Source organism: Symphalangus syndactylus, chromosome 24 (genome assembly GCF_028878055.3).
Source record: "Symphalangus syndactylus isolate Jambi chromosome 24, NHGRI_mSymSyn1-v2.1_pri, whole genome shotgun sequence".
Lineage (NCBI taxonomy): Eukaryota > Metazoa > Chordata > Mammalia > Primates > Hylobatidae > Symphalangus > Symphalangus syndactylus.
The window spans coordinates 14,171,599-14,198,771 of NC_072446.2; the positions used below are offsets into that span (position 1 = coordinate 14,171,599).

At 41.1% G+C, this 27,173-nt stretch overlaps 1 protein-coding gene across 1 annotated transcript in view; it reads right to left on the reverse strand.

Moving 5' to 3' along the window:
- RAB22A (RAB22A, member RAS oncogene family) overlaps window positions 1–27,173 on the reverse strand; it is a 54,368-nt gene that overhangs the window by 12,357 nt on the left and 14,838 nt on the right. The window contains exon 3 of the mRNA XM_055265133.2: window positions 5,731–5,812. Within this exon, the coding sequence (XP_055121108.1) occupies window positions 5,731–5,812 (82 nt within the window). The remainder of the gene's footprint in view (window positions 1–5,730; window positions 5,813–27,173) is intronic.

Sequence of the window (27,173 nt, forward strand, 5' to 3'; positions counted from 1 at the left end):
CTGTAATGAGGAGCAGCTGAAATCTCTGCTGTCTTGTCACCCTTTCCAGCTACTGGTTTCTGTTGCATTTTATAACGTCTCTCTTGTGAATTCACAATTTGGGGGTCAAAAAACTTCAGGGAAATTTATAAACAGATTTTAGGGGGTCCCTCTTTGTTGAATCCCTCTTTTCTGCGATTTGCCTCCTCTTTTTCTGGCTGCTCTAGCAGTTCTAAACTCTGCACTCACACAAACTTTCTGCTTAAGTACTAGCTACCCTGTGCCACTCGAACTGGGAAGTGCCCACTGGGAAAAAGCTGTAAAAATGTGGATCTTACACAAGAAAGCTCCCCTTTGCAGTCCCTGACTGCATTTGGTTGCTCTGCAGTGCCTTCAAACAGTTGTTTTTTAATGCTTTGTCCGGAGTTTATATATAATTTTTAGCTGTGGGAGGGCAAGCCACTCTGCTATTACTGACATGGAAACTTTCATGTCCTTTTGATGCAAAGAAAGAAGGTGGAGGCATGTAAAAGACTCAAAAGATGTCAGCACATCTCTGCTCCAAACCTGGCTCTAGATCAGGTGATGGCAAACTTTTTCTGGTAAAGACCAGGTAGTGAATATTTTGGCTTTATGGGTCACATAATCTCTGCTGCAACTACTCAACTCTACTATTGTAGAGTGAAGGTAGCCATAGACCAAGCTTGTCTAACCTGCGGCCTGTTATGTGGCCCAGGACAGCTTTGAATGTGGCTCAACACAAATCCATAAACTTTCTTAAAACATTGAGCTGTTTTTGTGATTTTTTTTTAAGCTCATCAGCTATCGTTAGTGTATTTTATATGCGGCCTGAGATAATTCTTCTTCCAGTGTGGCCCAGGGAAGCCAAAAGACTGGACATCCCTGCCATAGATAATAAACAAACAAGCATGGCTATGTTCCATGAAAGCTTTATTTACAAAAACTGGCGGCAGGTTGGATTTGGCCCAAAAATATATGTGTAAATTCTGTCTGCAAATTCTAATAATGGGATCACTTTCGGGTTTGCTTCTATTCACGGAGTCAGGTCTTCTTGTCTCTTCATGTGGATGGTAACTATGCACTGGCCAGTGTGGATGATGCACTGCAGACTCTAGTTTCTGGGACTGCCTGCCCCAATTCTAGATGATACTAAGCCACTACACTTGTTCTTGATTTTAAACAGGAGAACAATTCCTTACATGACTACTGTGACAATAAATAAGTCTGAGCCTTCCTAGTGTTCTGATCTCTGTAAAAACAGTCATTGGGAGAAACCACATTAAGATGCAGGAATGTAAATCTTTAAAGACTGGATGCAGTGTCTATCAGACTCTGGTTAAGAAGCTTTTTTTTTTTTTTTTTGAGATGGAGTCTCACTCCATGGCCCAGGCTGGAGCGCAGTGGTGCGATCTCGGCTCACTGCAACCTCCACCTCCCGGGATCAAGTGATTCTCCTGCCTCAGCCTTCCGAATAGCTGGGACCACAGGTGTGTGCCACCATGCCTGGCTAATTTTTGTATTTTTAGTAGAGATGGGGTTTCACCATGTTGGCCAGGCTGATCTTGAACTCCTGACCTCAGGTGATCCGCCCGCCTTGGCCTCCCAAAGTGCTGGGATTATAGGCGTGAGCCACTATGCCTGGCCAAGAAGCTTTCTTTTATACATTCACATACAGATGGTAAGTATTTGACATGTTCTTACTACATGTATGGTGTATTTATGAGGCTTTTGAATGTATGTGTTGTGTCTGTCTCAATGCTACTGCAGGAGTCTTTGTTACTGAAGGAGATAATTGGTGGAAAAAGGGTGACTTCAAATACATTCATTCAAGATAGCAAATAACAGGGACAAAATGATCTCACAAAGACTCTATCTTGAGAAGATAAACTTAAAATTATAAAATCAAGTTTAATTTTATCTGGTATTTGAAAAACCTTAGGTTTATTATTGCAGCCAGGAGCTAATTTTCTGGATGAACACTGAGTCGAACTTGATTGATAACTTGGCTATGAATCTTCTGATAAAACTACATGCTAGCACAATACGATATCCTTCATTTCATGTTTGACTTTCATGGTCTTATCATAAAAATGACAAATTTTTACAAAAATATTTGAGGGCTTCATCAATTTTCCCTAGGCCCCTCTTAACCCTTTGATACACAAACCATTATCTTCTGAAGCACTTATATCATCATCCTGAGCAGTATTTTTCCTCTTCATTTAAGTTAACAAGATCCCTACTGTCAAGGGCTTCACAGGACATTTGAGAAATTCTCCAAAATCACTTTCATTGACTTAATGAAATCACTTTGCAATCAAATGTAGCTGGACCATCAGAAAGACAACCCATCTGTCAAAACTATGTGCAGTACGAGATGTCAAATAGGGAGGTTGGGGAGGATGTTTGAATAGTCAATTCATCAAAAGGGTTTTCATTTTATGACAATTTTGGTTCCATAATAAATCTCATAACTACAAAGAGTAATAAACATACAACACCAGAAATTTGTAATTTGAGTCATGCACTACTCACATGGTAAAAGTAGGTAGAGGAGCTGTCCTTATCTGTGCCTAAGTAGGGCTGGCAATCAGTAGACATAAACCTATGGGCATCAATACCATGTACCAAGGGGCTGAGAGCAGAGATATGAAGGCAGTCCTTGCCCTCAAGGAGCTTACAGTCTAATGAAAGGCAGACAGGTAAGGAAATAGGTGACAATCCCATGGATGAGAGCAATCAAAGACTTCGGGATACAAAGGAATATTCCAAAGAGTTTACTTGCTGATTCATCCAACCAACCAATATCTGAACATCAGCTCTAGGTCAGGCGCCATGCTAGGCCCCGGGAGTACAGCAGTGAACAAGACACTGTGGTCCCAGCTCTTGGAGTTAGTCTGATGGGAGACTCTGTCAATGAATGTAGGTTGACAGGTATCTAAGGACAATTTTTAATGAATGTTCTGAGGAAAACGAGTAAGGGCAGTAATGAAGAACAAAGTTGGGGCCCTGCTTAGATGCAGGGGGTTTAGAGAAAACTCTGAGTGTATCACATTTAACCTGAGACTAAAAGATGGGAAAGAAGCTAGCTGGGCTTCAGTGGAGGGAACAGAGAGTTTTGGTGAGAAGGAACAGTGTATCCAGAGGCATGAGGCCAAGGAGTGCTGGAGGCCCTGAGGAGAGAGAAGCCCGGGGGGAGGCCTGGGCAAGTCACATGGGGCTTGGGAGGTCTCTGTTCAGGGTGTGGCTGTTATGAGAGGTGCAGCAGGAAGTCACTGAAGGATATTAAGCAGGCCAATAACACGGGCTGATTTTTGTTTCCAGAAGATTCCTCTGGGTCCTATGAGGACATGTCATGGACAGAGGGAAAGCAGGGGACCCACAAAAAGGCTAAAGGAGTACTCAGTGAATGGCCAAAGGTGGCTGAGAGCAGGATGCTGGGAGCGGAGATGGAGAAGTGAACCTATTTGCGATACATGTAGAGAATGAAGCCGTCAGGACACCTGGATGGAGAAGGTGTCCAGCACTGAGGGCGAGGGAGGAACCCAGGGAGACCTCCAGATATGGGTCTAGAGCAACACAGCAGTGTGGCGATGTGGTTACTTGTCCCAGAGCAGAGATGGCAGGAAAGCCCCCTTTAGGTGACATCGGAGGTTGGTTCTGAACGCTGAATAGAGTTGTGGAAGGGCATGAGGGTGTGAAACTATGGCATGCTGGAGAACAGCATGCAGTTTGTACTAGAGGACAGATTGGTGGGAGGAGGTGAAAATACAGCCTGGCTGTGGATGGCACATTCTGGACCTTCAATGCACTGCCCAGGATAAACGGGCAGTCCCTGACCCAGACAGGCTTATAAGACGTGTCTTGTGTGATCCTCCCGGCATTTCAAACAATTTGTGGGTAGCTGTCAGGTGTGTGGCTTTCCTTAGCACTGCGCTTTGGCAACCCTGGACGTGCTCACGCCCAGCAACAACTGGCTGGAGTGAGTGCTCATCAGGTGGTGCTCCTCTCCTGTCTTCTCCATGCAGGGCATCCTGGTCAGCACCCCTGGCCTGTGGCCTGGCCCCATGAGCATCTCCTGTGCAGCTCTGGGCTGTGTGATGGTGCATCAGGCAGGCTGGAGGCAGGTTTGCATCTCAGAGCAACCACTCCTGTTGCAGAACCAATTAGAAGTGGACAAGCAAGAGGCAAGAAAACCAGCTAAGTACAAAACTTCACAGACTTCTGCTACCATGGTGGCAGAAAGAGAGAGAGGCAAACACCTTTGTGTTATTTTTTTTTTGTGTGCTCCAGAAAAAAAAGAGATGTTATCAGTCACTGCGTATACCAGGACAGGCTCTGATTCAAAGCATAATGGAATCTATATTACAGCATGATTCTTTATGATGAGGGCTTTGCTGTATCATCAAATAAATGTGAGGGGTAACTGAAACTTGGGATTTAGTGGAGGGTACATATATTACTAGTAGGAAGGGCCACACGGATTTGTGGCTAATAGGACAGAACCCAGAGCTGTGTCTACAGATATATTCAGGATTCTGGTAAGCAACACACTTCTGAAGGACAGAAGAGGGATGGTTAGCAAAGGTCTAGCTGTCCTAAATGCTCCATTCTAGATGTACAACATGAGCAAAGGAGAAGGAATGGGGAGTGGAAGACGGTAAGCAGAAGTATCTTAGATGAGTAATGGGACAGAGGCACAACATCCAGTGTTAAAAACAGAAGAAACCAAACAGAGCAAACTTAAGACATTAAATCTGTACAAATGCATGGAGTCTACGTCTAGGACAACAGTAATGGCTTGTTTTGTTTTCCTCCATTTGTCTGTGATGATTCTTGTCAGATTTCATACTACACACACTATCTATGGTGTCTTAGATAAGGCTGTGATGACAGACTATTTTTCCTGATTACTTCTGGTACACTTTTAAGAGCTTAAGATAGCACCGTGCATCTATCAGATGTGCTGTTTGGATTGTACTGTTTGAAAACAAAATTAAACGGTGGCTGCCAGAGACACCTTGGAAGGGAAATTGGACTTAGTACCCAGAGGAAAGGGGAGGAGGCAGATGCGTCTCAGTACCCAGAGGAAAGGGGAGGAGGCAGATGTGTCTGTCCCCATCCCTGCCTTCCCGGCCCTTTCTGATTTGGGTGGGCTTCCCCAAATTCCATTAGAACCTACGCTGCCATGTCCAGGCCCCGCTTCTGGTTCAGGCTCTTCCTTAAGTAGATAACCATCATGGCCAATTTTGTCATTAGGCATTTATTAAGTATCTACTGCAAGGCACTGTGTTAGCTTATCCTTTTCACTTAAATCTCACACTTCATACGCTGTAAAGTTCCCTCTTTAGCTTTTAAAAGGCAGCGATAAATGAGTTGTGCTTAACTCACCCTTTCTACCACTAATTGCTTTATATATCTTTACTAGAGGAGAGAGCCCCAAATTATACACAGTGCTCTGAGTGGGATTTTATCAGGCCTACTGGTCAGCATTTACTTTAAGACACTGCAAGGTATAAAAATGCCCTCAGTGCCCATTATCACTTTCTCCATCGGTGGATTCTGTGGCTCTAATTGAAAAGGCAAAGGCTGGCCTACGCAAATGGAAATAAATGTGTCTCCGGTGCACAGAAGAGAAGTGAGTAACGTGAAATGACAGGGATGCTGACAGTTTAGTTGGAACTTTCATTTGGGCCTCAGAAAAACAGAGTAAATTAAAGAGTGACTTACTCGTTCTTGTCCAGCTGTATCCCAGATTAGGAATTTATGTAGCTCATTTTGGTACTGGACAGTCTTGGTCATAAAAGATGCCCTATAAAGAGAGACCTAAATGATCAGAATACAATTACGTAAAGCACGTTTCCAGCCCCAGTCGGAAACATCACTTAGACTCAACCAACGCTCAATCTCCCAGCACCACACTGTATCCTAATTGTGTTCCTCTCTGGAGTATTTATGGGATGCTCAGATGCTGAGTGCATATCCTCTGTCAAAATAAAGCATTAGGCACATCTGCCCAACACCAAGAAGGAAGAGTTCTAAGCTTCGTACCAAAAGAATCAAGAGATAGTTTGGCAATACAGACATTAGCCTCCCTTCTAAAACACAGAACCTGTTATTTAAAAAGATGTTATCATGGGAAAATATTCCTAAAAAACTATGCCCAGGAATGTATACACTAGTTAAAAAAAAAAATTTTTAGGATCTGGCTTTGTCCTCCCCCAATTCCCAAACCATATGCCCATGTAAATAGGTGAGTGACAGCTAGTGTTAACATGCGAATTAATAACATTAAGGTGTCGAACAAGGAGCAGGAAGATGGCTGGAGAAGTAACGGCTGCACCAAGGGGACCCGATTCATCATTGGGGACCCGATTCATCATCAGCGCCCGAGGACCACCTGCATTTCATCGACAAAACGAGTTTCTCAGCTGAAGTTCAACATCACACCTTGGAGCCTCATCCAGCCCCAAGCCTCATTCATCTGGATGGGAGAAGGAATCATGGTTTGCAGGTCACACCGCTCACTTTCAGGGAGCTACTCTGCCCAGGGCACTCTGATGGCAGGGTTCCTACTATTTTGGGGGTTCTACATTTGGAGGATCTTGAGTGAGACCTCAAAGTCTGTGTATCCTCTAAGAGCCATGGTGGCCCAGGAGACACGCCTGGACACTTCGGGGACTCCAGGACACAGGTTCAGGATTCTTGCCCTGGGATTGGGCCCAGCTCCAATACTATCTTCCATTCCCCCCTCACCCAGAGGGCAGCCTCCCAGGAAGTCCTTTGTCTTCCAGTCTCCTCAAAGCATCCCAGTTTGGCCAGTAGAGCCCAGAGATGGGTGTGTCTTCTTTTCTAATCAATAATAAGCCTTCTGGAACCAAGTACGAAGTTATACTTTTTTTTTTTTTTTTTTTTTTTTTGCCAAATTGTACTTTTGTTTTTTGGCCAAGTTGTACCCAAATCACTCCAATCAGGACATTGAACTCAATGGCTGGCATTTTCAGATATGCTGAGGCCTTGAAATATTTTTCTTGAGATTCAAGTAATAATCTTCAAGAAAAGTGCAAGTTAAAATAGGATGACTTTCTGATGAATCATGAGCTTAGACAAGTATGAGAATCCTTAGTTTTAAAACTTCAACTCTGATACAATGAATTCCTGGCAATATTTATATAAATTTATGGCATGGCAAGTAGCCTCCAAAATAGTGACTGTGACTAGGAAGGGAAGGTAAATTAGGAGGCAAGATCATATTTACTGATAGGTACTACTTATTGGATATTTATTTACTGAAAATTTACCCCTTGGTATCCTTAGTAAAGTGCTTTGTACACAGAAGGTACTCATAAATGGTTATTGTATCAAGAACTTTTGGCGACTCACTATGATTAAATCAGGATGTACAACATGGTTTCTCACTTAGGGAAGATCTAAGCATTCAAAAAGCATTGTTTATTGTGAAGATTAAATGAGATGATGTATGTGGAAGTGCTCTGTAAATTGTAAAGCACTATATCTATACAAGGTATTATTATTATTATTTAAAGGCAGCTCCAGGAAATGTTTTAGTTTAGACTTTGCAATTAGTCCTAAAAGCTTGCAACTCAACTCTCCATCAATTATGGTTGTGGTGTTACATTTATGAGTGACAACAGGCATTCAAAAGGAGCCTACCAACAGAGCCAACACATCCAACACTTCCATTTTGGCTGCTCAAAGGACGAAAGAAGAAATATATTTCAAGTAGACAAAAAGCTCAGAAAGGTATACACAATAATTATGACAGGATTGGGACTCAATGAAGTTTAACCTACCTGCCAAGCATTTACCTTAATGAAAACATTACTTATTACTGACTTATTACTGAGTCAGATAAAAGACAAAATGGCAGCTATGATGTAATGAAAGTGCCCTGAAGGATTAAATCTAACTTGCTGTCTGACCCTGGACCACCCTTCTACTCTCCCCTCTCATCACTTTCACCATGCCTCCTTCCTGTCTACCCTGAAGTTTTCTTGTACCTCAAGCTCCCTTCTTGGGTCTAAGTCTCTGTTGTTGGCTTCCAGTCCATTGATCACCAGTATCACTTGCCCACACCACCAGTTCTCTAGCCTCCTTGCTTGTCTTGTCTCAACCACCCAGAAAAGCCCCAACAGCCTCTCCACCTGCTTCCTCTGCCCAATGGTTGGGTGGTGGCCTCGCTGGAAGAAAAATTACAAAACTACGTGGACGGGCATGAAGATTCTATGCTTTGTCTGCTGGGCATGGCTCTTAGGCCTTCTTCCATTCCACAGCAATTATCCCACATTCTCTCTCCTCCTTTCCAGTTCTCTACCACTTCCAGCTATCTGTCTCTTCAGGACAACAGCTTGTTTCAGCCTTCTCAGAGAAAAAAGGTGATAAGCCCCAAGACTCTCAACCGCTCCCCAGTCAACACTTCCAAATACAGAACAGACGAATTTCCACTCATACTTGCTGTGACTTCCATTTTTCTGACTTTCGCTGAGTCAGAGATGTCTTTTCTTTGGATCACGTGTCAATGCTGCCCTGGTTCATGACCCCAGCACATCCTGCCTCGGCCACTGCAGTCATCAAACTGGTCTCCTCAAGTCTCAAATCTTTTCAATTGTCCCTGCGTCCACCTTCCCACTGACCACTGACTGCTCCTCTTCCTAGGATGCTTTCCCACTGGCTCTCCCCTGGCCAGATGCTCCCCACCGTTTGGGTCTCAGCTTAAATGTTAATGACCATAGACACCTGTGCCATCTACCCCACCAGGCAGCCTCCCACCCAACTCACCACTGCACTTTGTCTTTAGAGCACCTTTCACAACATCTGAGTAGTTCATTTATGTTTTTTTCTTTTTAAAGTTTGCCTGTTCAATGTCTGACTCACTCATGAGAATTTTAAGTTCTTCGAGTGCAGCGGCCTCGCTGTAACTCTTCCTCTGTAATAGGGGTATCTTCCTCATCTCTCCATCTCCTTGCTATCCTAGAACTCCAACAAAACATTTATCATGTAGCCTACAAGCTAGGTGGCTATTATGCCAAGAGATCTAGGGTGTCTTGGCCAAGCACTTCCTGAAGCATGAAGTGAGAAGTACTATTGAAATGCAGGTAAAACGTTGAGATTAGAGCAGACCTGGGCTCTGCAACCGTAGCAAGGTGTGTGGCCTTTAGGGTATGCGGGAAGTGGTTCAAACCAGCGCAGGGCTGAGTATGCCCAAGCAGTGTCCTTCCTGCCTTCTGCCAAGCCACCAGCTCCAACTCCTTCTAGCCCACAGGCAACCAGCAAAATCCAGGAGTTATAGCAAAGAGTCGCTGTGTTCCTCTCTCACTCAGAGCTCTGGAATTCTGCTAAGAAAGAAGTCATATCGCTTTTTGGAAGGAGGGGGTGTCTCTTTCCTGCTCATTCACGTTTGAATCAGAAGTTTTTTTCCTAATCCCACATCACAGCTCAAGTGGCCAACCTTTCTCCCCTCAATCCCACGATGCATCTCTGTTGATTTCTGAGAGGTTAAAATCTTGGCCTATCACATCTGTAAGAACCACTTCCTCCTCGGCATTAGGATTGGATTCTTTTCCGTAGTAGTAACACCTGGATTCAGGGTGAGACATTGGAGGGGGTGGTTGTCTGTGGCTCCTCCCGAGCTCTGGGCTGGCCCCAAGGCAGAAGGCCTCCTGCAGGACTCAACAATGGATTCCTTCCTATGGTCAGGTCTTTATCTGTTGAGAACAGCACTTTTCCAAATCTGCTTGATTTTAGTTTAACTACACAATTTAGATACTTCATCACCTTTCCTGCCCAACATGGTGAAAAAAGGGCTTTATTTCCACTCTACCCCCACAAATCACCGCAAATTCCAAGATCTCAATCACCGAACGTTATGTCTGCCTTCCATAGAACAGAAACGAGTCTGCAACTATTCTTTGTCCTTTGTTACTTGCATCCAATTTTGAAGTAGAGCTGTATGGTTCTTCATTTTATATTTAATCTACACTTGAACCTCAATCCCTGAAATAAATTCATAAATTGGACCCTAATCTTCGAGTGGGACTACTACAATTTTTCCCTCCCACTGTCACTAGAACTCTAGGATCACTAGGATCACTCCTTTAACAATCAAGTTAAATGATGCAGAGAGTATGATAACTTCAATATCTTGCTTTTTGAAAAACTGGCAATGGCTCCCTGCCATTCAAATGATACATTTTTATTTTCCAGCCTGCCATTTACTTGTCTGATAACCTTATTTTTCACTACTAAACCGTCTCTCTTCACTCTGCCTAGGCAGATCTTATTATGTCTTTAATCTGAAATCCCTACTAGCATTATTTCCTAAAGCTAGAATGCCTTTCATATACTTCTCCATTCTTCATGGCATTCTAAAAATATGACTTTCTTCATGCACACCAAGTAGTCACGATCTTTGGTCAGAGTACGTGCTCTCAATGAAAATACTCGCTGCAAGGCATTTCAAACATTTCTTTTCTTTAACTGCAGTAGACTTGTTTAGCTCTCCTGGAACATAGGTGTGCTCTGACATCACATTCCAGCACCTCTCTTTACTGCAAACCCTTTTCTTTGCATGGCATACGGGATGCTGTCATCTCCATAATGGCATACAGTGCCTCCCGAGGATGGACAATCCAGCACATTTTACAATTAACAAAGGATTCTCACTTCTCAAAACTAGAAATCTCATGCAAAAAACCCTTGGATCTCTGGATTATGTATACTGATGGAAACACCACTGAATACCAAGATTGAGACATAAAAAGACCAAAGGCACATGACATCTAGAAGTTCCTCTAACAGAGGTATCAAGGGACCTTCACAAAGTTATCTCTGTTAGAATGGTGCAAAGAACTTGACGGGTCCTCAGTGAGGGTTAGCCGAATTTAAGGGCACATTTGGCTTATGTTAGAGTGGCTTCAAAAAGCCGGAAGTCTCAAGTGTATCCATAAATTCAGTGAAATATTATGTGCATTCCATAGTCACACACACCTTTAATCTTTTCTTGAATCTCCACCATCTCTTAGGCTAATGAGATCTAAGGATTAACTCTGCACAGTAATCTCTCCCAAGCAGTCGATACCCACTTAAAGCAGAGTGGTGCACAACGGACTGTTCCACAAGTTCACGGTCATCCTAAGCAAATCCTTTATCACCTTCTACATGTTCATCATACAGTCTAAAAACTTTCTGGAAAATATTTAAAATCAAGGAAAATATTTCTTTAAACAGGCTGGGCACGGTGGCTCATGCCTGTAATCCCAGCACTTTGAGAGGCTGAGGCGGGCTGATCCAGGAGTTCAAGACCAGTTTGACCAACATGGTGAAACCTCGTCTCTACTAAAAATACAAAAATTAACCGGGTGTGGTGGCAGGTCCCTGCAATCCCAGCTACTCAGGAGGCTGAGGCAGGAGAATCACTTGAACCCAGGAGGTGGAGGATGCAGTGAGCCGAGAATGCGCCATTGCACTCCAGTCTGGGCGACAGAGCGAGATCCGTCTCAAAAAAAAAAAAAAAAATTAAAATAAATAAAAATAAACAAACAAACTAAATAGCAAAAAGCCTATCCTTTCCTAAACTTGTCAATAATAATTTACATAACATATACCATTTCACATCAAAAACAAAATCAACAACAATGACAAAACTGTCTTGACTTTATTGTTAGACACTCTATTCTAATGATTTCACATGCGACCCAACTGAACCCCTCTACTGTGGGCTCCAGGCTGGGTTTTATTCTTCATCACCATTTTGCAGATGGGACACAGAATAGACAGGGCTGGTGCGAGGTGCAGTTAGGATCCACAGCCAGGCAGTCGAACCTCAAGTTTGTGCTCTGAACTACAGTGCTATTTGTACCGGGCAATCTGTTCACTCCTTCAAACACCTGGACTTCTACCACATGGCAGGAACACCAGGCAGGAAAGATGAGAAAGAGCCCATCACAGCCCTCAAGTGGCTTACATTGGGTGTACTGGTCAGGTGAATAGATAATTACCAGGTAATTATCCTATGAGGTAAGTGAAGAATGGACAGAGTGTGAGCAGGAGAATGGTGATGGCATCCTAGGATCTGCATCCTAACCTCAGAACCCATGAACAGATTCCCTTACATGGCAAATGAGACCTGCCCGATGTGATTAAATTAAGGATCTTGTGATGGGGAGAGGACCCTGTATTACTCAGGTGGGACCAGGAGGAGTGAGAGCCAGAAGAGAAGGTGATCTGAAAATGGAAATGGAGAAGAGAATGATGGGCCTTGAAGATGAAAGAAGGGGCCACAAGCCAAGGCAGTTGCTAGAAGCTGAAAAAGGTATGGAAATGAATTCCCCCCCTCAGAATTTCCAGAAGGACCAGCTCTGTCAATACTTCGACTTTAATCCTGTGAAACTGACTTTGGACTTCTTACCTTCAGAACTATAAAAGAGTAAATGTGTGTTTTTTAAAGCTGCTCAGTTTGCTGTGATGTGTTAAAGCAGCAAGAGGAAACAAATGCATCAGGGAAGCCTTCAGAGAAGAGGTGAAGTATGGGGCTGAGCCACAAAGTTGAGGGAGAAGATGGGCGAGGACCCCCAGGGGAGTCCCATTCCATGAAGAGCAATGGCAGGAATCAAAGTAGAGAATCGTGAATGTCAAGCAGCAGCCTGGCTGCTCTGCAGGGTTAGACCTGGAGGGTGGGGTGGGCAGAGTGCAGTTAGGTGACCACATAGAAGGCTCCAGGCAGGTGAAGGTTGGTAATAAGTGCCTCCTTGGTGTGAGGCCCCGCTCCTTGTAAGCCAGCATCTCCTGGAGGCCAGAGCTCCGCCACCCCATTTATGCTGCTCCATTTGTATTACTAGTGAATATTTCAGAGATATTCTAAAAATATTCAAAAAAATGGTACATTTCTGTGTACCATTTGCATTATGTTGCTTCGTATGAATTACTACTGAATATTTCAAAAAATCACTCTCTTTTTTAAAACTGAGCCTTCCCTAAGCAACAATATTGGTACAATTTAAAACCTACCAGTTTCATGAACTAGTTTTATTTTTCCCAAGAGACAATAAAATACTTTTTATCCCCCCAGATTCCAGACAGTATCCTTAAAGTCTCTACTTTTAAGGATCCTCCAGGACAGAAGTAGAGACAGATGATGTAGGCAAAAACTGGGGAATAGTAAGCGCTGGGAGGGCACAGACAAGACGAAGGGAAGTGGGTCAAAAAGAACAGCAAGGCTGACATTTTGGGCTGGATGACTGAAAAAAAACCAGCAGCCAGGCGCGGTGGCTCATGCCTGTAATCTCAGCACTTTGGAAGGCCAAGGAGAGTGGATCACTTGAGGTCAGGAGTTTGAAAACAGCCTGGCCAACATAGTGAAACCCCGTCTCTACTAATAATACAAAAAAATTAGCTGGACGTGGTGGTGGGCGCCTATAATTCCAGCTACTTAGGAGGCTGAGGCAGGAGAATTGCTTGAACCCAGGAGGCGGAGGTTGCAGTGAGCTGAGATCGCGCCACTGCACTCCAGCCTGGGCGACAGAGGGAGAGACTGTCTCAAAAACAAAGAAAGAAAGAAAGAAACAAAGAAAACAAACAGCAAGGAGGGGAAGCAAGCTAAGTGGCCCATGGAAATGATCCTGGACAAAGATAGGATGGGCAGGAAGGGACAAAAGGGACAACTTAAGACTAACATACAAAATCCACAAGGTATCAACTGGGGTAAGGGAAAGGGAGAGTTCTCAGCAAGTCTACGTAGCAGGCTTCTGTCAGTTCAGACAACTCTGTGTGTGATGAACTATTTCAGTTATTTCCAAACTGTAACTGTATTCTTTAATTTTTAAAATAGGTAATACATTCATATGTTTCAATATTCAAAACGTACAAAACAAGGATAGACCCAAACATCTCCCACCTTCCTTTTCCAGCCATTGAATTCCTCTCCCTGGAAGTTTGATCTTAGCAGTTTCTTAGACCTCCTTTCGGAAATACATTAGGTTTAGATAAAGCACATGCATATACAGTTTCCCCTGTATCCTCTTTTATTTTTAAACACAGATGGCAATACATACTACTTACCTTTGATTTTTTTTCTCTATCCTATACCTAGGAGATCATCCAACCTAAGTATATCAAGTTTTCTGAAGATGGCTTTTTTCCTTTATTATATTGAGGACCTGCACCATGATGGATATAATCAGACCCCCACTCATAAACAATGCTGCAAGTGTTAACCTTGGAGAATTATTAATCAGTTTAGAAATGATGTAAGTTTATCTGTATGACAAAGACCTAGAAGGAGAACTGCTGAAGCAAAGGGAATGAGGTGACGGCATAACAGCATATTAAGAGTGTCCCCATCCCACACAAGCCATTTCTGACTTCCACTTCAGAGATGAGGCTTAACTGTCCTTGGATTTCAAATAAATGGAATCATAAAATATGTACTCTATTGTGTCTAGCTTCTTTCATGTAACAATGGTTTTGAAATTCATCTACAGTGTTTTTTATTGCCGGATGGTATTCAATTGCGTGACTATATCGCACTTTGCCCATTCTTATGTTGAGAGATTTAAGTTGTTTCAAGTTTTTGGCTATAATGAACAAGGCTGCTAGAAACATTTTTGTACAAGTGTTTTTGTAAACATAAAAAGAGTTCTCCAAAGTAGTTAAACCATTTATACTTTTATTAGAAATTTATGGAGTTCTAGTTATTCCATATTCTTGCCAACATTTGGTTACTCTTTTAATTTTAACTATTCCCTAAGAACAGGGCATGGATGTCTACTCATACACTTCGATTCAACATTGGACTACAGGGTCTAGCCAATACAATAAGGCCAAAAAAAAAAAAAAAAGTACAAAGTTGGTAAACACAGTAAAATTGTCAGACATTATATTCACAGACATTGTGATATATTTTACATCACAGAGTCCATACAAAATATTCTTGTGTAACTACTGCTCAGAATAAGATGCATGACATCTCCAATGACCAGAAGGTTTCCTCATGCCCATTTCCAGTTAACTATTGTCCCTATCCCAGGCAAAACATGAAGTCTGTAATTTAAAAAAAAGAAAAAAAAAAGCTCAAAATAAGAAAACTTACAGTCCATATAATTATTTATATGGCAGGTTTAATGTTCCCCATTTTGGTATTTGTTTCTCTGCTCTTCTTTTTCTATCTTCTTTGGATAGATCAAATATGGAGGGCAGTATTCAGCTTCTTAAAAAAAAGATTTTTTTTTTCTTTCGAGATGGAGTTTCGCTCTTGTTGCCCAGGCTGCAGTACTGTGGTGCCACCTCTGCTTACTGCAATCTCCACCTCCCAGGTTCAAGCGATTCTCATGCCTCAGCCTCCCAAGTAGTTGGGATTACAGGCACCCGCCACCACACCCAGCTAATTTTTTTTGTATTTTTAGTAGAGACGTGGTTTCACCATGTTGGTCAGGGTGGTCTCAAACTCCTGACCTCAGGTGATCCACCTGCCTCGGCCTCCCAAAGTGCTGGGATTATAGGTGTGAGCCACTGCGCCTGGCCAAAAAAAATTTTTTTTTAAAGAAGTATAATGGCACAATAATGGCTCACAGTAGCCTTGAACTCCTGGCTCAAGCAATCCTCCCGCCTCAGTCTCCCAAGTAGCTAGGACTAGAGGTGTGGCTCATAAAATCCAGCTAATTTTTTCATTTTCTTGTAGAGAGAGGGTCTCGCTATGCCGCCTAAGCTGGTCTTGAACGCCTGGCCTCAAGCAATCATCCCTTAACTTGGCCTCCCAAAGCACTGGGATTATAGGTGTGAGCCATGGTGCTGGGCCCTCAATTTTATTTCTTGTATTGGATTTTTAGCTATACCTCTCTGTGTGTCCCTATTTTTTTCAATAGTTTCTCTAGAGATTACAGTATGCATCTTTAAATTTCAATCTACTTCCAAATGATATTATACTATTTCATGAATAATCTAAGACTCTGCCAGCTGAATTCCACATATTCATATATTCCCCTCCCATCCATTGTGCTCCTGTTGCCTGTTACTTAACTTCTTCATATGTTACAAACAAACAATATAATTGTTACATATATATTTAAAGCCAATAGTGTTTTTTTAGCTGGATGAAACAGGCTCCTGTTACTATTTCCTGATATGGGCCTACTGTAGACAAATTCAGCTTTTGTCTGAAAATGTCTTCATTCACGTTTATTTTTGAAGAAAGTTTTTGCTGGATACAGATTAGTTGGCAGGTTTAGTTAATTAATTAATTATTGCTGGATACAGAATTAGCTGGCAGGATTTATTTATTTATTTATTTATGATGGAGTCTCACTCTGTTGCCCAGGCTGGAGTGCAATGGCATGATCTTGCTCACTGCAACCTCCGCCTCCTGGGTTCAAGTGATTCTCCTGCCTCCGCCACCCAAGTAGCTGGTATTACAGGTACCCGCCACCATACTCTGCTAATTTTTGTATTTTTAGTAGAGACAGGGTTTTGCCATACTGGCCAGGCTGGGTCTTGAACTCCTGACCTCAGGTGATCCACTTGCCTTGGCCTCCAGAAGTACTGGGATTACAGGTGTGAGCCACCACACCCCACCTATATATATATTTTTTAAACTATGTTAAAGATGCTGTATCATTATACTCTGACCTCCACTGTTTGTGCTGAAAAGTCAGAGATAATTATTATCACCGTCCTCCTGTATATAACACGTTTTTTATCCCTCTTCTGATGCTTTTAAGATCTGCTCTTTATTTCTGGTTGTCTGCAGTTTGACTACGATATACCTAGGTTGTGGAGTTGTGGTTTGTTTTGTATTTATCCTGATGAGAGTTTGCAGAAATTATCAGATTTATATGCTGATCACTTCCATTAATTGTGGAAAGCTCCTACCTTTTATCTCTTGAATTATTTTTTTCCTTTGTCCTTCTCCTTTCAGGGAAGCCAATTGTGAAACTGACAGCACCTTACAGATTTTGGATGTCTTTTAAAAAAAAAATCTTTCTCTTCTCTTTGCGTTTCAGTTTGGATACTTGCTACTTATCTGACTTTATATGGACATTTTATAAGATGACTGGACACAGCAGAGGAGAGGGTTAGTGAAATGGATCAAGATTTTTAAGAGATTCCTTTGCATTGCAGCTCCACCCATGGATTCTTGCACCTTGGCTGCTGTCACCCTACGTCCAGCAAAAGTAGAAATTCCTGTGGAAAGTTTGCTCTAAGCTCACCTGCCCCACTTCAAGTCTCCACAATTAAGAGCCCAACCGTTCCCATCTATAGCAAAGTTTCCCTGTCCCTCTGTTTCAATAGAGGATGAGAGCAGCTATGGCTCTCTTCTGAATGGTCTATCACTTATTGAAGTTTAGTTTATTTAGGTTTCTTTGTGTGCTCAGCTGCCTAATGGGCTTTTAAAAACTTATGTTGCTTGTTTTGGCTGTTTGGGTGAGAATGACGGTCTCTTGTGACTTTTTATGAGTTGGAAAGCACAGTGGATTGTTTAAAGGACTGAGTTATTACATTTAAAGGATATAATATGCCCATCATTATCATTACCACTTATATTTGATAATTTTTGCTAAGTTGTTTATAGTGGTTGTACGAAGGACTTGTTAAATGCTCCCTTATGGCAAGGCAGAACAAGGTACCTGGGGATGACCGAGGAGAAAGAGGAGTTCAGTGGTAGATACGTGGAGTTCCAGGTGTCTCTGTTTAAATACCAGTCACCTGGAGTCACTGGAGAAAGGTGGCCATCAAAGTGGTGGGTGTGAATGAAATCACCTAGGAAGAGGCACAGACTACGCAAGAAATTCTCACTGTTTTGACGTTTTAGGGGTGGACACTGAAGCCAAGAAACACAAGATGGAGGAAGCCCCAAGAGGTAGAAACGAGAACCAGAACCGTATCCCAGGAAACAAGAGGATTAAAAAAAAAAGTCAAGATAATGCCAAATACTTCTAGAGGGCAAATACAATAAAAAGCAAATTATATTTGTGGTTTATATTTAGTCAAACTCTATAACAATGGTGTTTCAATGGAATAATGGGGGTAAAAGCTGATAAGAGAACGGTCAATAAGAGATTGGTTAGAGACAATAAATGTATACGATTATGAAAATCTTCAATAATAATTTTTTATTGAGCGTCTATTGTGGGCTGAGGATACAGCTGTCTGTGGTCATTTCAGATAAGGTTCCTCTTCTCATACAGCTTATATTCAAGTGGCAGGAACTGACAATAAATAAACAAATAGATTTTAATATTTACTACGAAGATTAAAAAAACACCGTGTGGTGATAGTGACTGGAGTGGTAATTTGAGATAGGATGATAATAAAAACTTGGAGGAACCCTAAAAGGTAAGAAGATCCAACTATTCCAATATTTAGAGAGGGGAAAACATTTCAAAAAGAGGAAACAGTAAATACAGAGACCCTGAGTTGGGAGAGACTATCAAATGTTTGAAAAGAAGGGCCATGTGGGTGAAATGTAGTAAGAGAGGAGGAAAGCGATAAAAAATCAAGGTGAGGACAAACCACCAGCGCTGGCTGGAAGTGACAGAGGATGAGGTTCAGGGCTGCCAGTGTGGCTGGAAATAGAGAGGGAATGTTCTAGAAAAGAAGGAGCTGCAAATCCATACACAGACTCCTCTCAGAGCCACAGCTGACTCCTATAATTGCACATGCAACTGGGGAGATGCCAAGGAGTCTAATGGACAGCAACAGCTGGAAGGCCAAAAAAAGAGCTGAGCAGAGATTTTAGCTGTTTCCAACTGTAGGGGAGAAAAGTTGGGAGTTTAAATCCTGGCAATCCAGAGGCTCACTGGACACCCTGAATGATAATGAGGTAGGCCATATCTCAGAAGCAAAGATAGTGTCCCAAGAATAAGGATTTGTCATAAGGCAACATCCCAACACAACCGTCTGAACAAAGTGTTAAGATGAAGCTTCCACAAGTTCAAGATGATTAGCCCATAATTTAACATTCCGTTAAAACAAAACAGCACTCTTCAGCGGAAGATACGAAAATCTAAAATCTTTGCAGTGTATCTTCTGCAGTGTCCACTACAAAATAAAAAACTACCAGATAATCAAAGAAAATGTGACCCAAGGTCAAGAGGAAAAAAACAGTAGATGTAACAGATCCTGAGATGATCCAGATGCTGGAATGAGCAGATACAGATGTTAAAAACAGCTACTATAAATATAATCTAGACTTAAAGAAAGTCATATTGAGTGAGCAGATGGGGGAGCTATGCATGTAAAATATATAAAAGAATCAAATGAAAATTCTAGAATTAAGGACAGTATCTAAATACTGGGGGAAAAATATTAGATATACTGAACAGAATAGTCATCCTTCAGTATCTGCAGGGGACTGGTTTCAGGACCCCCCACGAATAAAAATTTGCAAATACTCACAACTGTTATATAAAATGATATAGCATTTGCATATAACCTACATGTATCCTCTCATATACTTTAAGTATTCTCTAGATTACTTACAATACCTAATACACTGTAAATGCTATGTAAATAGTTGCTTTATCATTCAGGGAATAATGACAAGAAAAAAAAAGTCTGTATATGTTTAGTACATGTTTAGTACATATACAGACTCTTCCCCCCCAGATACTTTCAATCTGTGGTTGGTGGAACCCCTGGATGTGAAACCCATGACTAAAGAGGGCCAACAGCTTTGGAGACACTGTAGAGGAATCAACTGAAGATAAAGACAGATCAAGATAAATTATGTGATCGTAAGAATAGAGAGAAAAAGATGGGGGTAGTGAAAGGAAAACAAACTCAGAGCCTCCATGGCCTGTGGTATAATATCTAGCAGTTTAACATACATACAATTGGAATCCCATAAGAGGACCAAGAGAATGGTGCAGAACAGATACTTAAAACAATTTGGCTGCAAATGTCCCAAATTTTGTAAAAATAATCAAATTTCAGATCTAAGAAACTCAGTGAACCCAGAGTATATTACACATTTAGCATATTAAAGTAAATTACTGAAAACAAAAGATAAAGAACAGGTCTTAAGAGCAGCCAGAGAATGAAAAGGTATTACATATAGGGTAACAATGTGAAGGAGGATGACAGGCCACTCAACAAAAACAACGAAGGCCAGGATAAAACAGAATGACACAGTAAAGTGCTGAAAGAAAAAAAATCTGAAATCTACATCTAGCAAAAACATACCTCAAAAGTGAGTATGCAGCCAGGCGCGGTGGCTCACGCCTGTAATCCCAGCACTTTGGGAGGCCGAGGCAGGCAGATCACGAGGTCAGGAGGTCGAGACCATCCTGGCTAACATGGTGAAACCCTGTCTCTACTGAAAATACAAAAAACTAGCTGGGCATGGTGGCAGGTGCCTGTAATCCCAGCTACTCAGGAGGCTGAGGCAGGAGAACGGCGTGAACCCAGGAGGGGGAGCTTGCAGTGAGCCGAGATAGCGCCATTGCACTCCAGCCTGGGTGACACAGCAAGGCTCCGCCTCAAAAAAAAAAAAAAAAAAGGGAATATGCAATGCAGACACTACCCTAGATAAACAAATACCGAGGCAATCTTGTCACCAGCCCTGAATACATGAAATGCTCAAAGAAATTCTTTAGATTGTCAGTAAACGTCATCAGATGAAAACTCAATTCTACAGGAAGGAATGAAGAGCAATGGTAATGCTAATAATATGTGTGTAAAATAAAACTACTTTTGCTCTTCCTCCTTTCTTCCTGGTCTTTTTTTTGAACAATTATTTAGTCCAAAAGTTGCTAGTAGGTAGGCCAAGCAGGTAGGTATTCTTGAGTATGGAAGGTGGAAGGGAGCCATGGTGCCCAGAGTGGTGTATCAAAGCCTGACTAAAGTAAAGACTACCTATGTAGGGAGAAAAAGCGAGCTGGGGCTGGTTCGGGAAATCCTAGATCCTGTGAAGAGGACATCCACAGCACAATGTTACGATCTTTTTTTAAACCTCAAATAGCCAGTTGTCTTTTAATGACATTGTGGGGGGCGGGGAAATACAGTAAAATAGCCATCATTTTTAAAATTTGAAATAATCTCCAACTTCAGAAAACTTGCAAGTACAATATAAAGAATGTAGCTGGCCACTGGTTCACACCTGTAACCCAATCTGAGAGGCCAAGGCAGGAGGATTGCGAGTCCAGGAGTTCGAGACCAGCCTGGGCAACATAGCCAGACCCGGTCTCTACAAAAAATAAAAAAAATTTAGCCATGTGTGTTGGTGAGCACCTGTAGTCTTAGCTACTTGGGAGGCTGAGGTGGGAGGATCGCTTGAGCACAGGAGGTTGTGACTACAGTGAGCTGTGATCACACCACTGCACTCCAGCCTGGGCAACAAAGTGAGACCTTGTCTCAAAAAATACATATAACATTTTTTTCGCAAATAGTTGAGAAAAGTTGTAGGTATAGGATTTATCCATTTGAAAGTGAGTTGCCTAGTGCCTTTGAATGTTAGTGTAGATTAATTACAATCAAGATTATTTTCTTATGTAAGCAGAGTAAGATCATCAAAACTGTGAACTTAACATTGACATATTACTATGATCTATTCCTCAGAACCCATTTGAGTTCTGCCAATTGTCCTGAAAATATCCCTTTGGCAAAACATCCAGTTCAAAAGCACATGTTGAGTTTAATTGTTATGACTCTTTATAGCTTCCTTCTATCTGGATCAGTTTCTCAGTCTCTCTTTGACTTTTTAGACCTTGAGACTTTTGGAGATTGTAAGCCAGTTGTTTTGTCAAACGTTTATCAATGTGAGTTTATCTGATGTTTACTCATGATTAGATACAGATAATGCTATAAAATAAGTTAAACTTTGGAAATTCAATTAATGTAATTCACTCTTTTTTTGGATACTCTTACTTTCAAGCATGGAGCTTATTCCCTACTCCGTTGAGTTTGGGATTGGTTTAGTAACTCCCTTCTGAACAGAAGCCATGGTAGATGACTCCCAAAAGTAGGTCATAAAGGGCACTGCAGATTCTTCCTTGCTCTTTCTCTTGAATCATTTGCTCTGTGGAAAGTTAGCTACTTTGTTGTGAGGATACTCAAGCAGCCCTATGGTGAGGCTCAAAGGGCAAAGAACTGTGGAACCGAGGCCTCCAGCCAACAGCCATGTGAGTGAGCCTTGCTGGAAGAGGCTCCTTCAGATAACTGCAGCCCTGCCTGACATCTTGATTGCAACACCATGAGAGTGGGCCAGAACCATATGAGCTAGGCCACTTGGATTCCTGATACACAGAAAATGTGAGATAACAAATGTTTGTTGTTTCAGACAGGTAAATACTGGGACGATTTGTTACTTAGCAATATTTAATACTGTAACCCACCATATTAACATAAGAGAAAAACAAAATAATCTAAATAGATGCAAAAAATATCAAGACAAAATTCAAGACCCATTCAATTTTTTTGTTTTTTTGGAGACAGGGTCTCACTATATTGCCCACACTGGTCTCAAGCGTTCCTCCCACATTGGCCTTCCAGAGTGTTAGGATTACAGGTATAAACCACTGTGCCCGGCCACAAGACCCATTCTTGATAAAAACTCTCAGCAAACCAGAAACACAAGAAAACTTTCTCATCCTAAAAATGGGCAAACGATAACTAACATCAAACTTACTAGTACAATACTGAATGTTTTCCCCCTAACACTGGAAAAAGGTAAGGATGTTGGCTCTCACCACTTATTCAGTATGGTAACAGAGGTCTTAGCCTGTGCAACAAGGCATGGAAAAAACTAGAAGGAAAGGAAGAAGTCAGACTTTATTTTCATACGTGATTGTGTATGTAAATAATACTAAGGAGTCTACAAGACAAGCTACTAGAACTAATAATGAATTTAATAAGATTAAAGTATACAAGTTTAATAAAGAAAAATCAGTGGTATTTCTACACATGGGTAACAATTATAAATAAAAATGAAAAAATACAATTCCATTTATACTAGCTAAGAAAACATGAAATATTTAGAAAAAATTTAACAAATACACTCTTAAGACTTCTACATTAAAAACTACACAACAATGCAGGGTGAAATTAAAGAAGTTCTAAGTAAATGAAGAGAGATATACTATGCTCATGGATCAAAGTCTCAATATTAAATATATATATATATATTTTTCAATTTTTGAGACAGGGTTTTGTTATGTTGCCCAGTTTGCTCTTGAACTCCTGGGCTCAAGCAATTCTCCCATCTTGGCCTCCCAAAGTGCTGAGATTACAAATGTGAGCCACCATGCCTGGCCTCAATATTATAATTTTTGTTTAAAGTGCCAGGCTATTCAACAGGAAATTTTTTTTTTTTTTTTTAACAAATAATGCTAAGATAACTGGATAAACACATGGGAAAATAATGAACCTTACCTCTACCTCCCACAATACAAAAAAATTAATTTGAGATGGATTAAAGAACTACACATAAAGTTAAAATTACGAAGATTCTAAAAGAAAATGCAGGAGAATATCTTTGAGGCCTTAGGGCAGACAGAAATTACTTTGGGAGAACAAAAAAGGCATAAATCAAAGACAAAATAACATGGGCTTCATTAACATTAAAACTTCATCAGAAGACATCATTAAGAAAATGAAAAGACAAACCATAAAATGGAAGAAAATATTCACAATAAATATATTTAACAAGAGTATATAAAGAATATATTAAAAATTTACATTCAGTAAGAGATAAGACAAAAAAATTAAAAATGAGCAAAAGACTTAAATGGTGACTTCATAAGACATATGAAGGACAAATAAGCACTTGTAAGGATACTTAAAATTAGTTATCTGAGAAATGCAAATTAAAATCACAATAAGATACCATTTTATACCCAGTAGAATAACTGAAAAGACAGTACCAAATATGGGTGGGGACTTGCCAGCGGGAGGGTAAATGGCCCAGTCATTATGAACAACTGTTTGGTAACTTCATTTGGACAAGTTTGGTAACTTCATATTAAGTTATAGAAGCATCTACCCTACCAACTATCAATTCTACTCTAGTTCCCAAAGGAAATGAAAACCTATGTCCACAAAAAAACCTGTAAAAGAATGTTCATAGCATGTATATTCATAATAGTCAAAAACTGGAACTTGGATGTCCCCAACTAGGGGGAGGAATAGACAAATTATGGTCTATCCACATAAGAGAATATCATTCCTCAGTTCAATAAAAAACAAAACAAAACAAAACCCTGGGACATGCAACAAGGTTAAATCCGCAAAACATTATTTCATGAAAAAGAAATCAAGACACCAAAGATTATATACTGTGTTATTGCATTTATGTAAAATTCAAGAATAGGGAAATTTATCTATATTGATTAAAATCAACTCCCCATAAGCAATGGTGGTTGCTTATGGAGAGTATGATTCCCAGAGGGAACTTTCTGAGGCGATGCAAATTTCTGCTTTTTGATTAAGGTGGGTGTTACTTATATGGAATCTATGTTATCAAAATCAAATCATAAGCTGCTTACAAGAGACCTACCTTAAATATAAACATACAGAAAGTTTAAAAAAAAAACAAAAAAATGGGAAAAAGATCCACTATGCAAACGCTGACAAGGCAAAACACATTCCTAGAACTAAAGAATATATTTCACCATGTTACAAGGTTTGCTTTATCAGTAAGATATTAAATTTTAAATCTGTATGTATGGAATGTAGGTGCAAAATAAAGCAAAAGTGATAGAATGAAAAGGAGAAATAAATTTACAACCATAGTGACAGATTTTAACTCATTCGTCTTAGTAACTTATAAAGGCAGGTAGGCCAAAAACCCAGCAAAGACAACAGAAAAAATGAACATGATTAGTAAACTCGACCTAATTCCTTTCAGAGAACACAGTACTAACAGTTGTAGAGAATACAACCTTTTCAAATAAACATGGAACATTTACCAAGATGGACTACGTGCTGATCCACATAGCAAACAGTACCAGACTTCCAAGGATGTATATCATACAAAATATGTTCTCTCACCTCAAAACAATTATGCCAATAATCATTAACAAAAAGTTAACTAGAAGATATCCCTGTTTGGAAACTGAGAGACATACATAGAAAAGGCATTTAGATCAAAGATAAAATCAAAATAGAAACTGGAAATTATTCTGAACTGAATGATGATGAAATGATCTATAAAAAAAACTTGTTGGATCCAGCAAAAGCCACAGTCAAGTTTTTTGTTTTTTTTTGAGATGGAGTCTCACTCTCTCACCCAGGCTGGAGTGCAGTGGTGCAATCTCGGCTCACTGCAACCTCCGCCTCCCGGGTTCAAGTGATTCTCCTGCCTCAGCCTCCCCAGTAGCTGGGATTACAGGCATGCACCACCACACCCAGCTAATTTTTGTATTTTTGGTAGAGACATGGTTTCACCATGTTGGCCAGGATGGCCTCGATCTCCTGACCTTGTGATCCATCCGCCTGGGCCTTCCAAAGTGCTGGGATTACAGGTGTAAGCCACTGCGCCTGGCCTAAAGTTTTTTTTTTTTTTTGAGATGGAGTCTCGCTCTGTCACCAGGCTGGAGTGCAGTGGTGTGATCTTGGCTCACTGCAACCTCCGACTCCCAGGTTTAAGTGATTCTCCGGCCTCAGCCTCCTGAGCAGCTGGGACTACAGGAGCGCGCGCTACCACATCCAGCTAATTTTTGTATTTTTAGTAGAGATGAGGTTTCACCATGTTGGCCAGGATGGTCTTGATCTCCGGACCTCGTGATCTGCCTGCCTTGGCCTCCCAAAGTGCTGGGATTGCAGGCGTGAGCCACCGGGCCTGGCCTAAAGTTTTTTTTTTTTTTTTTTTTTTTTTTTTTGAGATGGAGTCTCGCTCTGTCACCAGGCTGGAGTACAGCGGTGCGATCTTGGCTCACTGCAACCTCCAACTCCCGGGTTCAAGCGATTCCCCTGCCTCAGCCTCCTGTGTAGGTGGGGCTACAGGCATGTGTCACCATGCCCAGCTAATTTTTGTATTTTTAGTTGACATGGGGTTTCACAATGTTGGCATGATCTGCCCGCCTCGGCCTCCCAAAGTGCTGGGATTACAGGTGTGAGCCACTGTGCCTGGCCTAAAGTTTTAAGATACAAGGAATACAACCGAGGAGGACTGAAAATCAGTGACAACTGTCTATCTCAAGAAGTTAGAAAAGGAACAGCATATTGAATAAGGACAAAAATAATAAAGATGGGAGTAGAAATTAGTGAAACAGGGAAGAGACATATCATAGAGTTGATCAAAGGCAAAACTAATATCAGAAATGAAAACGGGGTCTCAGTATAGAATCTTAACATCTTTACGTCAATAAATTGGAAAACGTATATGAAAGAGTCAAAATCCTTGAAAAAAGCCCCAATGTATTAAAACCAATACAAGAAGAAATAGAAAATCTGAGTATCGACAACCTTACAACTATGAAAGAAACTGACTCTTTAATCAGACTATCATACAAGAAGAACTTGAAGTCCAGATGGCAACACTGATGAATCTTACTCATCACTTAAGGAAGGAATAAGAGCAATTTTATACAGTCTCTTCCACAGAAGTTTCTCAACCAGTTTTATCAGGCAAGCATAGCACTGATGCCAAATCTGACACGCACATTATAAAAAAGTATTTATATGATAGTCTCCATTTATAAACATACATGAAAATTCTAAAAAATAATAACTAAAGCCAGTGATATGTATTTAATAAAAATAACATGTCCTGACAGAAGTGTATTTATTCCATGAAAATTTAATGATATAATTTACCACAGTAACATAAAAGAGTATAATTATGTGATTAGACAAATACATGTAGAAAAATATTTTGATAAAGTCAACATTATCCATGTTAAAAAAAAATCAAAGATCCCAGCAAACAAAATCAGAGTGCTTCTGCTGGGCATGGTGGTGTGAATCTACAGTCCTCCCAGCTACTCTGGAGGCTGAGGCAGGAGGATCACTTGAACCCAGGTGTTCAAATCTATCCCGAACAACATAGTGACACTGTGTCTCTCTTTTTTTTTTTTTTTTTTTTTTTTTTTGAGACGGAGTCTTGCTCTGTCGCCCAGGCTGGAGTGCAGTGGCGCGATCTCGGCTCACTGCAAGCTCTGCCTCCTGGGTTCACGCCATTCTCCTGCCTCAGCCTCTCCGAGTAGCTGGGACTACAGGCGCCCGCC